Source organism: Echeneis naucrates, chromosome 13 (genome assembly GCF_900963305.1).
Source record: "Echeneis naucrates chromosome 13, fEcheNa1.1, whole genome shotgun sequence".
NCBI classification, from domain to species: Eukaryota; Metazoa; Chordata; class Actinopteri; order Carangiformes; family Echeneidae; genus Echeneis; species Echeneis naucrates.
In genome coordinates, this window is record NC_042523.1 from 25,249,809 (window position 1) to 25,264,219 (window position 14,411).

General features: G+C 46.2%; 3 protein-coding genes across 4 annotated transcripts; all 3 read left to right on the plus strand.

Annotated features, from left to right (window-relative positions):
* The first annotated feature begins 168 nt into the window (after positions 1–168).
* Positions 169–3,718, plus strand: LOC115052869 (fatty aldehyde dehydrogenase-like). The gene is given in 10 exon segments (XM_029517290.1): positions 169–718; positions 800–885; positions 1,048–1,174; positions 1,326–1,443; positions 1,537–1,584; positions 1,586–1,679; positions 2,005–2,171; positions 2,239–2,338; positions 2,407–2,614; positions 3,415–3,718. Coding segments are annotated over 8 exon segments (879 nt in total). The 5' UTR covers positions 169–718; positions 800–885; positions 1,048–1,073; the 3' UTR covers positions 3,458–3,718.
* Positions 3,719–3,935: 217 nt separating this feature from the next.
* Positions 3,936–8,846, plus strand: LOC115052820 (aldehyde dehydrogenase, dimeric NADP-preferring-like). Of its 2 annotated transcripts, XM_029517184.1 has the most exons (10): positions 3,936–4,073; positions 5,119–5,304; positions 5,376–5,607; positions 6,072–6,157; positions 6,510–6,718; positions 7,394–7,511; positions 7,587–7,728; positions 7,808–7,974; positions 8,115–8,214; positions 8,316–8,629. In XM_029517184.1, the coding sequence occupies exons 2-10, from the start codon at positions 5,149–5,151 to the stop codon at positions 8,627–8,629; spliced, it is 1,524 nt and encodes a 507-aa protein (XP_029373044.1). In that variant the 5' UTR covers positions 3,936–4,073; positions 5,119–5,148. The 2 variants fall into 2 exon arrangements, with proteins under 2 accessions (XP_029373044.1, XP_029373045.1); XM_029517185.1 differs by lacking the exon at positions 3,936–4,073 and having other exon boundaries at positions 5,149–5,304; positions 8,316–8,846.
* A 1,025-nt stretch (positions 8,847–9,871) lies between these two features.
* LOC115052534 (zona pellucida sperm-binding protein 3-like) lies at positions 9,872–10,657 on the plus strand. Its single transcript, XM_029516687.1, has 2 exons — positions 9,872–10,363; positions 10,462–10,657. Exons 1-2 carry the CDS (start codon positions 9,872–9,874, stop codon positions 10,582–10,584), a joined length of 615 nt encoding a protein of 204 aa, XP_029372547.1. The 3' UTR covers positions 10,585–10,657.
* The last annotated feature ends 3,754 nt before the right edge of the window (positions 10,658–14,411 follow it).

Here is a 14,411-nt window from a genome sequence, read left to right on the forward strand (position 1 = left end):
TTCAGTTTTTAATCCTTTATTCTCCTGTTGTTCTTCTTACGGTGGGAGGGGTCTGTGTCACTGTGCGGTGATCTGATTGGTTCTGTTCTTCACTGACAGGCCCACCGACCAATCGGTCGTTATGACGGTGTGACAAGGCGGAAGTGGCCTCAAAGCTTTGGAGGACTACCTGAGCGGTGAAACTCAGCTATTAGCTGAACACTTAGCTCCGGCGGTCAGTGCGACCCGCTAACCACCGAGCTAAAGTGAAGCCACAGTTATATGACTTTATATTATATGAGCTTTTAGCATCAGTTACATGTCTGAACAGCTCTGTCTCTCCAGGATGTCCCGGGAACAGCTGGTCGTCCAGCGGGCCAGGACGATTACCCCCAATGTGCTCCAGTGGGTGGTGGAAGTCAAACAAGAGGTACTGCTCTGTGTGGGCTTCTGGTCGATGCTGAGGTTCCATCCTCACCAACTGAACTGAACTTGGGACGGAGCTGTATGAGACTCTGGGCCTGGAGGGGGAGATCAAGCTCGCCATAGAGAAGCTGGCAGAGTGGGCAGCTCCTCAGCCGGTGGAGAAGAACCTCCTGACCATATCAGATGAGGTGTACATCCAGCCGGAGCCCCTGGGGGTGGTGCTCATCATCGGGGCCTGGAACTACCCCTGGGCCCTCATGCTCCTGCCCCTGGTCGGGTTAGGGTTAGGTACAGGTACCACAGACCCACACTTGTATGTCACTTTATTAGGAACAACTGGACATGGTCTGTTAATGTGTAACATATCGATGACCTATCTGACGTCACTTTTCAGGTAATGCAGCAGCAATAAAACCATCTGAGGTCAGCTCCCACTCTGCCAAGGTTATGGAGGACCTTCTCCCTCAGTATCCGGACAAAGTGAGCTTTAGTGCAGTCTTTTCCCTCCTTCACATTCAGTGTGAACGCTCAGTCTTAATGACCAATCAACCTTGGCCCGGGATCTGTTCCCGGTGGTCACAGGGGGCGTATCAGAGACCCAGGAGCTGCTGAAGCAGAGATTTGACCACATTTTCTACACAGGAAGCAGTGCGGTTGGTAAACTGGTGATGGAGGCCGCAGCTCGCCATCTCACCCCGTTGACCCTGGAGCTGGGCGGGAAGAGTCCCTGCTACATCGACAGCAACTGTGACATCACCATTGCATGTCGGTCAGTATGTTTTTAAAGTGTATCCCGTTCGGACTGAATTCAGCTCTGTGGTTCTGTGTCTGACGTCATGATGACGTTCAGGGCTGCTGGTCTGACAAAGACATTTGTCAGTAAGTTGTTTTTGTTTTTTTTGTTGTTTTTTTTTCAACAGTCGCATCACTTGGGGAAAGTTCGTCAACTGTGGTCAGACCTGCATCGCTCCAGACTACATCCTGTGTGAACCCTCCATCCAGAACAGAGCCGTGGAGGAGATCAAGCAGAGCATCAAGGTTGGGCTCCAAGACTTTAATCCCCGACCAAAGTCAAGAAGACCTGGACCTTGAAGTATTTTTGATCTGAAGATGGTGTGATGTGTTCAACAGGAGTTTTACACAGATGATCCGAAGGCCTTTAAGGATTATGGACACATCAATCAACCAGCAACACTTCCGGAGGGTTCTGGGTCTGATGGAAGGAAGCACAGTCGCTGTGGGTGGACACAGTGACGAGTCTCAGTGCTACATCGGTGAGTCCAGTTTCTGAAGTTCTGGAAGAAGAATCCAGCTCTGTGACTCTGACTGGCCAATCTTGTGAAGACACTTTAGATTCTTCACATTTACACCTTTAATTAGTTTTCTTAAAAAAAAAAAAAAACAGGATGACTTTCTTCTTCTGAGTTTATATCATCATATAAAAATTTTTGATGTTTAAAGAACAAAACTGATGAATGGAGAAAATAGTTTCAGGAGAAAATTGATTGATAATATTTATGTCATGAAACTCTTCTGTGTTGTTAGTTGAACCGTTGACGGATGGTGTGTGGTTACATATTTGTCCCAACTCTCCCGCAGCTCCCACAGTGCTGAAGGATGTGAAGAGGGAATCCAAAGTGATGAAGGAGGAAATCTTTGGCCCGCTGCTGCCCATCATCACAATGAGTGGTGTCAACGAAGCCATCCAGTTTATCAACGAGAGGGAGAAGCCACTGGTCGTCTATGTCTTCTCCAATAACAATAAGGTAAAGAAGTCTCCAGCAGCTGTGAGTTTGTGTCACTCTGCTCTGATGTTTCCTGTCTGACCATCAGCTAATTAAGAGGGTCATCGCTGAGACCTCCAGTGGTGCTCTGCTGGCAAATGACTGTCTGGTCCACTACACCATCAGCGAGCTGCCATTTGGAGGCGTTGGTGAGTAAACATACCTTTAGCTCCACCCCCTCATCAACCAAGGACTAACTCCTCCCCCTCCCTCTCAGGTAATAGTGGTATGGGCTGCTACCGTGGCCGCCACAGCTTCAACCAGCTCAGTCACCTACGCAGCTGCCTGATCAGGCAGCTGAAGATGGAGGTGGTGAACAGAATGCGTTACCCCCCTCACACCGACAAGAAGCTGAGCTGGGCCCGATTCTTCCTGCTCAAGCAGCTCAATGTGGGCCGGCTGTTCCAGCGGCGTTTGTGGTTCAGGTAACTACAGTAAACATAAACAGGAATGTTTCCTGGACAATAAATCTGTTTTCATACAAAGAGCTTCAACAGACTGAATGATAAACCTTATCAGAGTCAAACGGTAGACCTCCTGCCGTCTGCTCAGAAACACAGTATGAAATAGAAAATACAGCAGGTGTCCCATAAACAGGACGCTACAGCGACACGGGTTTGATTTCCACCATGGCATTCCCCTCTCATCTTTCCTTCTCATCCATTCTATTGAATGAAGCCAGAAACGCCTAAAAATAGAAACACTTTGGGCCTTTAAACAATCTGACTCCATCTGACTTCACTTTATCAAATCTTACTGAGATGAGCACCATTCAGTTCATAATTCCAACAGAACCTGCTGTGGATCTGATTTGGGGTGTTTCCTGAGTCCTGATCAGTGACAGGAGCCTGATGGGACAGCGTTCACTTCACATGTTTTTGGAACAGCACTGTGCGTTTGTGTTATAACAGCAGCTCGTTTGTGTAATGACTGTTTAAATGACGGAACACGTTTTCCCATGAAGAGCCGACATGAGGACTTTGCTCCACATACCCACAATCCCACAGGCCGGTCCCCCCACACAACAATGGCTTTTTGACCGTCAGACAATGTGTCCTCTTGTCCAGGAAGTCCTCGCCACAGAACGCCCCTTCATCTACCCTCCCTTTAATTACCCAGCATGCTCTACTGTGCTCTGTAAAATGCCCCCTTTTGTTTTAACGCCCCCCCTCTGTGTTGACTGCTGCTGTTAACAGTCAAACTGTCTGTTTCTGTGTCCCTGCAGAGGTTCCTGCTGCGAAGCTGAGGACCGGACTCTGGTGGTCTGAGCTGGACCGAGGGGATCCTGAGACCACCAGCTGGATGAAATGGACCTTATTATTTCACGTAGACACGTTTGGCATACTGATTCTGTTACATTAAATGTTCTGTCTGAGTTTTATTGTTGAACATCATTTTTATTTAAATAAATCCTTCAATGTTTTCATTTAAGCTGATGAATGAAATCATCACTGGACCAGCAATGCCAGTTAGACCTTTATTCCTGATCATATTTATTATATCTGCCATTAAACATCAACTAAAACATTGATCATAATTAATTGTCTTATTATCTTAACAGTGGAATATTATTTACAGCTCAAGGCCACCAAGTTTATCCTGCTGAGCTCAGAGACATTGACCTGAACTACAGGCTGTAAAAGAGTGTGTGTGTGTGTGTGTGTGTGTGTGGGGAGGCGGATCTTGGGGGGGGGGGGGGGTTGGGGGGGGGGGGGGTCTTATGTTATGAAGTGTCCCAGTGTTCCCGGTCACAGTGACTGAGCCTCCTGTAAACTGACCCCAGATCTGCAGCAGGACCGAGTTGGACACCTGAACCGGTCTGGGATCAGATCAGTCCTGGATCAGCCGCTGCTGGATGTGTTTCACCTGAGCTGCTCCAGACTGGTGAGTTTCCCTCCTGTCTCTCTTTGTTTGACTATTTCTGTTTGTTCGGTTGAAAACTGCTGATTTAAAGCGACGGGAGACTAAATTGACTCAAATTATTCAGCATCTAAAATAAAAACAATTGTTCTAAGTCAGATGACGTAAGATAGAAAACAAATGGACTATAGATCTGTGTTTATTCTCTGACAGCTGACACTGTTTAATTAGTTTAAACAAATTCTGTGTTTGACTCATGTCAACTCACTTTGAAAATAAGTAACATTTTCACAACACATCCTAATTAAAGTTCTGTATAAATGTTTTGAAATACAAGTTAGAAAATCTATGACAGCATTAATTCTGCCTTCACTTAAAGTCAGCAGAGGTTTGATGTTGATTCTAAATCAGGTCAAGGTTCTGTATTAATCCAGTCAAAGACTCAGAGGTCTCCGTCCTCAGAGAAACTCTCACAGTCTGGATTCAGGACTTCTTGGACTTTGTGATGTCACAATGAAGCAGCTGTAAAACTACAGAAATATGTCTTTAATATGAAATATGAGCCTGGACTATAATCTCAATTCACCTTCACAGTTTAAACTGTTTTGAAAATTTTGTGTTTAAAAACACGACCATACTGCTGCTTTGTGGGTCAGTTGTGTTATCAGTAAACTCCAATTTGCTGTAGAATAAGACAATGATTGACTTGGTCTTGTGTGTCTGTTGTGTGATAATAATATAGTTTATGGAATATACATGAGTTGTGTTACGACAGCAGAAGGAAATCCAGCAAGGTTATTTCTGGATATTTTGGTTATTTGTTTTAATGACATCTACTGGTGATGTCACAGACTGAAACCTTTTTGACCCCCCCCCCCCCCCTTCTGAATGTGTAGGAGAATCTATGGTGGGCTGAAGGTAACATGAAATCCTGAAGGTCTTCTGTAGCGCTGGACTTTGACCGTTCTGGACTCCTGCAGGAACATGTTGCTCATGCCACGTCTCCTGTATTGGCCCTTTAAGTCTGTAGTAAGTGTTTAAAAGTGTTTACCTGGTTTGATTCCCTCAGGTGCCACTTCCTGTTGTCACACCTGAGCAAATGGAGAGGCAGGCAGTGCTGCGGGCCCGAGAGGCCTTCCTGAGCGGCCGGACTCGGACTCTGGAGTTCAGGCTACAGCAGCTTCAGGCCCTGCTGACGATGATCACAGAGAAAGAGGCGGAGATCTCCACGGCCCTCAAACAGGACATGAACAGGGTGAGTTCAATGGTTGCCGAGCATTCCACGTGTGGTGCCGTGTGACTGAAAGGAGCTTTGGTTTCCTGCAGAGCCAGTACGACACACCGCTCCTGGAGCTGATCAGCATTGAGAATGAGATCAAGCTCGCCATAGAGAAGCTGGCAGAGTGGGCAGCTCCTCGGCCGGTGGAGAAGAACCTCCTGACCATATCAGATGAGGTGTACATCCAACCGGAGCCCCTGGGGGTGGTGCTCATCATCGGGGCCTGGAACTACCCCTGGGCCCTCACGCTCCTGCCCCTGGTCGGCGCCATCGCTGCAGGTAGAGCGCCAACCTGAGTCCAGTCTGTCAAGATGGAGCTCAGTGAGATGTTCCCTCCGATTAGAAGGCTGAGAAATGAAGAATGGAGACATAAAGAGAGTTCATCAAAGTCCAGGCACTAATAAAGATGATGAAGGTGTGAGTCAGCCAATCACAGCTGATTCCACCTGCGAACAATACATGCAGGTAGAGGACAGACGTCTGCTCCAGACACCAGTCTCACTGTCTGGACCTTTAAGGTTCTCTTGTGTGTAGACAGATAAAAAGATGCCAGTTTTCAGTCGTTTGGTAAAATAATGTGATAAATATTTTGGAAAACAGCCTTGTGCGTTTTGGTTGTTGTATGTTTCTCAGCAGAAGTCTGAGCTGAGTGAATGTGGTTTGACTTCTCGCCTTATCTCTGTGTTCCCGCCTCTGCATGTCCGTCCTCTGTCCCTTCATGACGAACCTCCCATTCTCTGCAGGAAACGCAGCTGTGGTGAAGCCGTCGGAGCTGAGCGAGTACTCTTCCCTCCTCCTGAGGGCGCTGTTGCCTCGCTACCTGGACAAGGTCTGAACTCTTGATGTGAATGTTGTGATGTCATACAGGGACACCAGGAGACGGGACATGTCCCACATGGACTGTCAGATGTGGTGTTTGTGGAACTTCTGCCTCTCCTAGTTTAGTCTTGTGCAGTTTGTTTGTTAAAACTTGTTCATCAGATTTTGGGCCTCCGGTTTGTCACAGACAAAGACATTCACTTAAAGCTCATGATGTTTCTCTGCTGACAAACTTTTCTTGGAGTCAGGGTGAAGGTCCTCTGAGCAGCTGTGTCCAGGACGGACAGGGACCTCTGGGTGTCCTGATCTCCAGGTCGATCCAGCACCGTCACTAAAGCAGGTCATGGTTTTCTGGTCTCCAGGATCTGTACCCAGTCGTCACCGGAGGAGCGTCAGAGACCCAGGAGCTGCTGAGACAGAGGTTTGATCACGTCTTCTACACAGGAAGCAGCTCAGTTGGAAGACTGGTGATGGAGGCCGCAGCTCGCCATCTGACCCCAGTGACCCTGGAGCTGGGCGGGAAAAGTCCCTGCTACATCGACAGGAACTGCAACATCAGAACGGCCTGCCGGTAAAACACAGATGAACATGCCGTCACTTTAACCTCCCACTGCAGCAGCTCCTCCTTCGCCTCAGCATGAACATCATCATAAAGATGAATCTGAGTCTGTATTTCAATTACCGTATGTAGCGGACTGTTATATCAATGAACAGGTCTATTTTCATACACAAAGCTCATGATAAAACAAAGTGAAGACAGTACGTACCATATTACAAAAAGTGACGGAGGTAAGCGTTCTGTTCTCTGATTGGTTTATCGTTGCCATAGCAAACACCTGAAGTTAGTGTGACGTTGGGACAACGTTGTCTCCCAACATTTGATGATAATTGGATGATTATATGGATTTGAAAATTGGGTTTAGGTTAAAAACCTAACGTTGGCTTGACGTCTGATTATAGTAAGGTAACACTGAATAAATGATGGCTGGTGGTTGGTTGTCAGCACAACATAATTAGTTATCTAACGTTGAAAAAAAAACACAAAATTGGTTCGAGGTCAGTAAGCACAACAAGAATCCATACATAAGGCACACTGTCGATTTTTGAGAAAATGTAAGGATTTTAAGTGCGCCTTATAGTGCAAAAAATATGGTATTTATTTCTTTTTATTTCAATTTAAAAGTAAAAAGAAACCGACACCTTTGTTAAAAATTGTTGTTTGTACATCTACCTGGTTTGTGTGCAGACGGATCACTTGGGGAAAGTTCGTCAACTGTGGTCAGACGTGCATCGCTCCAGACTACATCCTGTGTGAACCCTCCGTCCAGGGCCAGGTGGTGGACCGGATCCGCCGAACCCTCCTGGTAACCTTCAACACCTGGACGCTTTAATTCTGCATTCAGGCTCCAGCTTGATCTCCACCTTTTGGTCCACCACAGGAGTTTTACGGAGCCGATCCGAAGTGTTCCCCAGACTACGGCCGAATCATCAACCAGCGTCACTTCAGCAGAATTCTGAGCCTGATGGAGGGCTACACCCCCGTGGTGGGCGGGCAGAGCGACGCCTCTCAGTGCTACATCGGTAAGAAACGTGCTCACAACCCGTCACTTCAGATGCAGGACTCCACAGTAAGGACTGGTCCATGTCTGTGTTTGAAAAGCCCCAACAGTGCTGAAGGACGTTCCCCCCCACTCCAGACTGATGCAGGAGGAGATCTTCGGCCCCCTGCTGCCCATCGTGACGGTCAGCGACATGGACGACGCCATTCGCTTCATCAACGAGAGAGAGAAACCTCTGGCTCTCTACATCTTCTGCTCCGACAAGAAGGTGATTATATCCCTCCAATTTTAAATCTTCACCGTGTTTCCCAGACCGACGGATGTAGGTGGCACTGTTTCTAGCTGTTTCTAGCTGACAGGATGTGATGCAACAGAAAGACCTGGACTTAAACCCCCACCTCTTTTTAGGCTGTGAGGAGGATGATGGAGGAGACGACAAGTGGAGGAGTGACGGTCAACGATGTGATGATGCACTACACACTCAGCTCGCTGCCATTTGGAGGCGTTGGTAAGAACTGGCCTATAGGACTCAACATACTGTCACAGAAACACAGAAATACACACAATAAACCTGGACCTGGACTCTGGCCCGGCCTGTCGTCTCCTCAGGTCACAGTGGGATTGGTCGTTACCACGGCAGGCACAGCTTCGATCAGCTGAGCCATCAGAGGGCATGTCTGGTCCGCACCCTGGGCATGGAGAGCGTGAACTTGGCCCGGTATCCTCCTCAGGACCGGCGGCGGGCGCGCAGGGCTCGGATGGCGCTCAGGTCGCCCCTGATCGACACGTCAAAGAGGACTCTGGTCTGGGCCGTGGTCGCCACTGTCATCGGCCTCGGCCTGCTCATCACCCTCGTGGTCATCCTGCTCATCGCTGCTGGTCTCAACTGCACCTGCTGGTACTGGAGAGGCTTTTATAACTAGAGACACCGTGTGTTCCAGGTGATGGACACAAGAATCCTGTTTTCTTTAACAACGTTTGGATCTAACTTTATTTGCTGTGTTTCTTGTCTTTGATCTGCAACCAAGAGACAAAGTTTCAGATTCAAGTTTCAGATGTGTTTCAAAGCTGCAGATTCAACTTTGATCGCAAAGTGAATTTTAAGAAAGAAGTTTGTTTTGTTCTCAATAAAATGATTGTTGATATAACTCCACATGTTTTCAAAGATTATCATGAAAGGGTCTTTTGCTCCATCCCTTTTGTTGAACTTCTGTAGAAAACTGGTGTTCTTTAACTTAACTGGCTAAAAGTTGGTAAGAAACAGAAGATTAGAAATTAATGTCAACAGGAATCGAACCTGGTTCTCCTAATTACGAGGTGTCTCAAGTGTTAGTTGATCAGTTGTTGAGTTCAAGTCCTGCTGATGACATCACAGTAAGACTTCCCACTTCCTGGCCCATCCGTTGTGTTGGACCAGGACAGGATTCAGTTCCTGTGATTCAATTTACACACAAGTTGATTTAATGTTGAAAAGCACTGATATCACTTCCTGTGAAACACTGAACCATCTGGACTTGGACTCCAGGTGAAGCCAGTGCTGAAGAGCGTTAAAGCTGCGTTGTATCTACTGGCCACCAGGGGGCGACTCTGGTTGAACTGGAGACACACAGGAAGTGAAACCAACAAAGGAAACAGGAAATATTTCAAAATAAAACAGGAAAAGACAAATGTCCATGCTAAGAATATCCCTGTGTTTTACAGAATATTCCCCTCTCACTTTAAAATGTTGCTATGGCAACAGCTTTGTTTTATTTTTCTGTTAACGCAGACTTCATGACCAGCAGGTGGCAGCAAAGAGCTTCAGATCGGAAACATCTCATGAGCTTTTCTGAGAAGCATTTAAAACGTTCTCTTTAAGCTGCATTCCAACAGAAGTGAGATGATTTTGAGGGCGTGGCCTTGAAACACCTGTAGACTCAGAGTCACCTAAGAACTTCAGCATCAGATTGATTTCATGTTTTTTCATGTTCATTAACTCACCTGTTAACTGATTAATAAACCCTTTCACTGACGGGTCCTCATGGCTTCAGTTTGTTCTGGCTGTGACTGACTCATCAGTGAAGGACCTGCAGCTGTGAGATCAACACGTGTGAAGAAGGATTGAGATGATGAGGGGGCGGGGTCTTGTCCTTTATCTGCCCGGTTCTTCAGCGCATGATTCAATCATGGACTCTAGGAAGTTGTTGGTGTGTGGTGTCGTGCTTCTTTGTGTGAGGTTTAGTGACACTCGAGTCATCAGTGGGAGAAAGCCAACCCACTGGGGGGTGGAGGTACGTAAGCCTGCACAAGTGGAGGCACCAGCAGAGCCTGAGAGAAGACACTCCAGGCTGTCTGATCTGCACGCCGGTGGGTTCCAGGTGAAACTCTGGCCCAGTGCTGAGCCCCTTTCCTGGAGGTTTCCTGAGGATCCAGTAGATTCAGTGAAGAAACTTCCTGTGAGGTTTGAACGGCGGCAGCCGGACACAACCAACCGTGTTGCCGTGCGATGTGGAGAGAGCAGAATCCAGGTGGAGGTGAGCCAGGACCTGCTGGGCCTGGGTTGGCTGGTGGAGCCGAATCAGGTCACTCTGGGTGGCTGTCCAGTCACAGATGTTGACGGTTGGGCCCACGTGCTCGTCTTTGAGTCTGAGCTGCACAACTGCAACAGCATGTTTGCGGTATGAGGTTTTACTTCCTGTGGTTGAATCATGTCTGATGTTGGTGTCCATAAAAGTTGTGTTTTTTTTTTTTTTTTTTTTTTTTTTACCCCCCCCAGATGACAGAGACTGCTTTCATTTATGGCTTCGCTCTGGTCTACAACCCAAAAGTGCTGACAGGAAGTCCCATCACCCGGAACCAGAGAGTCGTGATCGGAGTGGAGTGCCACTATCCGAGGTGAACTCGAGTCTGAATCAGACTCTGAGTCCCTGTGGGACCAAATCAACTCAATTTTGTTTAAGACCAATAAAAGTTTTAACCTTCAAGTTTAAACAGTTGCGTTTTAATCGTTGGTGCTAAAGTCAAAGGTCAAGTTGCATCAATAACAAAGAACAGCTTCCAGACTGATGGTGCTGAGGTTGGGTGTGTGTTTGTGGTGTGTGTGTGTGTGTGTGTTGTTGTTGTTGTTGTTGTTTTTTTTTTTTTTTTTTTTTTTTTTTTTTTTTTTTTTTTTTTTTAAACAAGTATGGTGAAACTGAAGTTTCAGAGTCTTGTGTCAAACCAGGATGTCCTTGAACTGCCTGCTGCTAATAACTAGACAACATTAAGGTCAACAGCTCAGTGACATTAGAGTTATTTAAAAAAAAAAAAAAACTCTCCAGTTTCATTGTTGGTGACAAAATGACCTTTGACCTACAGTTTTTTTTTTTTTTGTTTTTTTTGTTTTTTTTTGCACTTGAGTGAATAACATTTAGCTTTGTTTACAAGAGAAAATACACTGCAGCTTGTGTGATGCAAAGATGAAACTGATCAACAGGTGTCTTCTAGAAACTACAGAAGACGAAGCCCAGTTTTCATCAAAACCTAATAAAATGAGTGAGGAAAAGGAAGTGATCTGCTGAAACAACCAATCACAGATCAGTCAATGAGCCTGAACTTGGAGAACCTTCAGGCTCCAAGTTTTATGCCTGGGAATCAAACCCAGAATCATCCTGCTGTGAGGAAACCACTGCACTGCTGTCTGACCTTCAGTCCACATCAGGTTTGATTCCTTCACTTCCTGGCCGGTAGGTTGAGGCGGTGCAAGCTGGGTAATGGAGCTGATGACAGAGTCCAGTTGTCTGGGCCTGCAGTCGGACCTGAATGGAGACAGAACGCAGATCCAGCAGAGATCAATCAGACTGTTTGTGGGTCACAAAGTAAACATCACAGAAACAGCTGTTTCTGAAATTGGCTGTTTATATTTAACCATGAAAGACTGAAGCTGGGTCACATGATCCATTTACCTTTGGGTGCATATGTGTGTGCATCTGTTGTGAGTCATTGTGTGTATAAAAGATTAACACATCAGTGGACTGCTGTCAGATGTTGTGTGGACATCGACCAGTTTGGATGTCCACCGTTTGACCATCTGTCAGGCAGTTCATCCACAGACAGACCAAGCCTCTGATGGTCATTAGTGCATTGATCCAGCAAACAGAGACACACGATTTCCTGTGGCGGGAATTTTCCGTGAGCTGCTCTGACGTCAGTCTGTAAACAGATGTGACATTTTGTCTTTTGTCCAGAAAAAAAAACACAAAGATAACGATTTGTGATATTTACAGATCTGAGTCATTTCAATTAAATCTATAAAAAAGAAACTGTTACCCCCCCCAACACACACAGTGCTGTACATGTAGTTGTCATAGTTACAACCATGTACTTTCCTTCATCACCACAGTTACCATAGTAACAGTTGTGTCTTCATTATGGAAAAAACGTGATGTGCTGTTTAAAACATAACTTTAAGGTGTGATGACATCACACAGGTATGATGTTCAGTCACAGGAGACTGTTGTCATGGCAACAATCTGTGACAGATCCACAGGCTCATAATTCTGTTCACAGTCTGTGCTGAGAGTCATGAGAGTTTATTTCTGGAAAGCAGGACACACACTGTCCAGAGAATGTCTTAAAGGTCCACCCGGTCGGAAGGTAGACCTTCATCTATATTCTGAATCAGGTCCATGTTCTATATGAATACAGTAGCAGTATCAAAGTGCTCAGTCTTCATCCAACTGCTAACGCCACACAAGTGTCTTCCTATTTCTGTGATCAGACGGCAGGAAGAGATCAATCAGGTCCAAAATAGATTCACTTCTCATCAACTTTCTCCAGAAGAGTCAATCATCTTTATATTTTGTGTGAACAGATCGGATCCTGTCCTGTCCATCCTCTCACTTCACTGACTTCCTGTCAGAGACAGTTATGACAGTTAACAAAGACTCTAATCCCCGACAGTCTCAGTGTCAGCAGCAGTTCAGTCAAAGTTCACTTGTGGACTCAACATGTCCTCTGTCTTCTCTCCTGTGGTTGTAATCCTCACTGTTGGCGAGGACTCGTGGATGTCTCTGTCTGGACCTCCGTTACCCGAAGATCTGAGTCAGTATTCAGCTGATCAGAGGACTTTAGTTCTGCTCCTCATTTAGAAGAATCAGAACCAAACAGATGAGTCAGCAGCTCCTTTCAGTTAATGAATGAAGGCCATCCTGCTAATGCTTGATGGGAAACCTGAGGATGATGATGGACGTCGACAGGAAGATCAGTCTGACTGTGAGGGACCTCCGTGGGAGGTGGACACTTGGAGACAGAGACGTTAAAAAGATATAAAGACACAAAATAATTATATTAAAGACATTTAGGACAGCGCTTTGTATTTTCAAATAGTAAGGACTTGTCCAGTGGACAGCCATCTTGTCTCCGTTAGGATCTTGAGGATCTTCACTGTCCACTATTTGTCCTCTGCCGATGACGCCGTGATGAAGAGGAGGAGGAAGAACAGCAGTAAAACCCTGCAGGATCAGTTTCTGTGTCGCCTGAAGCTGATTAGGACCTAATGAACATGTTTCGTCCGCTCGGAGACTGGACTTGGAGACAGAATCTCTGACACTGCACAATCATCAGGTCCTGATTGGATGAGTTCCTGTCCTGATTGAGCTCAGGTTTCAGCGTTGAGGCTGCAGAGCTCCCAGGAGCTTCGGCAGGACGGGGGGGGGGGCAGCAAATACAATAAAGTGTCAGGGCCAATTAAACTGAAAATGCATTCAGTGCAGCTCCATGTTTGGTGGCTTTTTTGCTGCAAAAGGATTCTGGGAAAGTTGATGCCGATCATTTTGCATAATGTAAAAATGTAGCTGTCTGGGTCAACATAAATTCTGGAGCATCAGACTCCACCCGGGCCATTATGGCCATTAATCCGACTCTGAAGGTCCGAGCCGTGGAGGGCTGAGTGACGTTTTAATGGAGGGCAGCGCTTAGTGATCCATCACATCAGCCATTAGCCATTAGCTCCACATTTTAAGGTTTTAACACAAAGAGATCGCAGCCACGTCACAGCTGACAGTCCTAAACATTAATATGAGTTAGAGGCCTCCAGCGTTAATGCTCTGAGTAAGTGAGAACGAGACCAGAGACTGAGAGCAGAGACTCAGACCGAGAAACTGTCTGTCCTGGACCTGTCAGTCTCTCAGGGGACAGAACAAGTCTCTTCATCTTCCTCTTTAGTCCCTCGGCTCATATGCCAGCCTCACCACCTTGCTGTCTGAATTGTTGGATATTTAGGCCAAAGCTCCTTCTCGACTGGTGATGGATCAGAGCAGGTGCAGAACTTCAGATAACACTGAATGGCCTTCCTGCTGCTGTTTGAATTGTTGACTCAAGAGGAAGTGAAACCATCGCTGGAAGTTGGCATTCATTTAGAAACACATTTAGAAACATATTGAGAAAGACATATTTAGAAACAGGTAAGTTTGTGTGACATCCTCTTTGGGGGGGGGGTATGTGTGTCTGTTTTGACTTTTTTTTATGCTTATTTGATTTGTCATCAGACAAATGTTTCTTCACTGATTCATTCAAACTGAACTAACTTCTGGTCTTTATATGATCTCTGACCTCAGCACCTCGACCCTCCCAGGGAAGATGGTCATTGTTGGACACCTACAGGTTTCCTCTCATTTTCTCATGGCCTCTGTAAATGTCTCCAAGGACAGTATTGTCCAAAACTCAATGGTGTCAGAATGAAGTTGG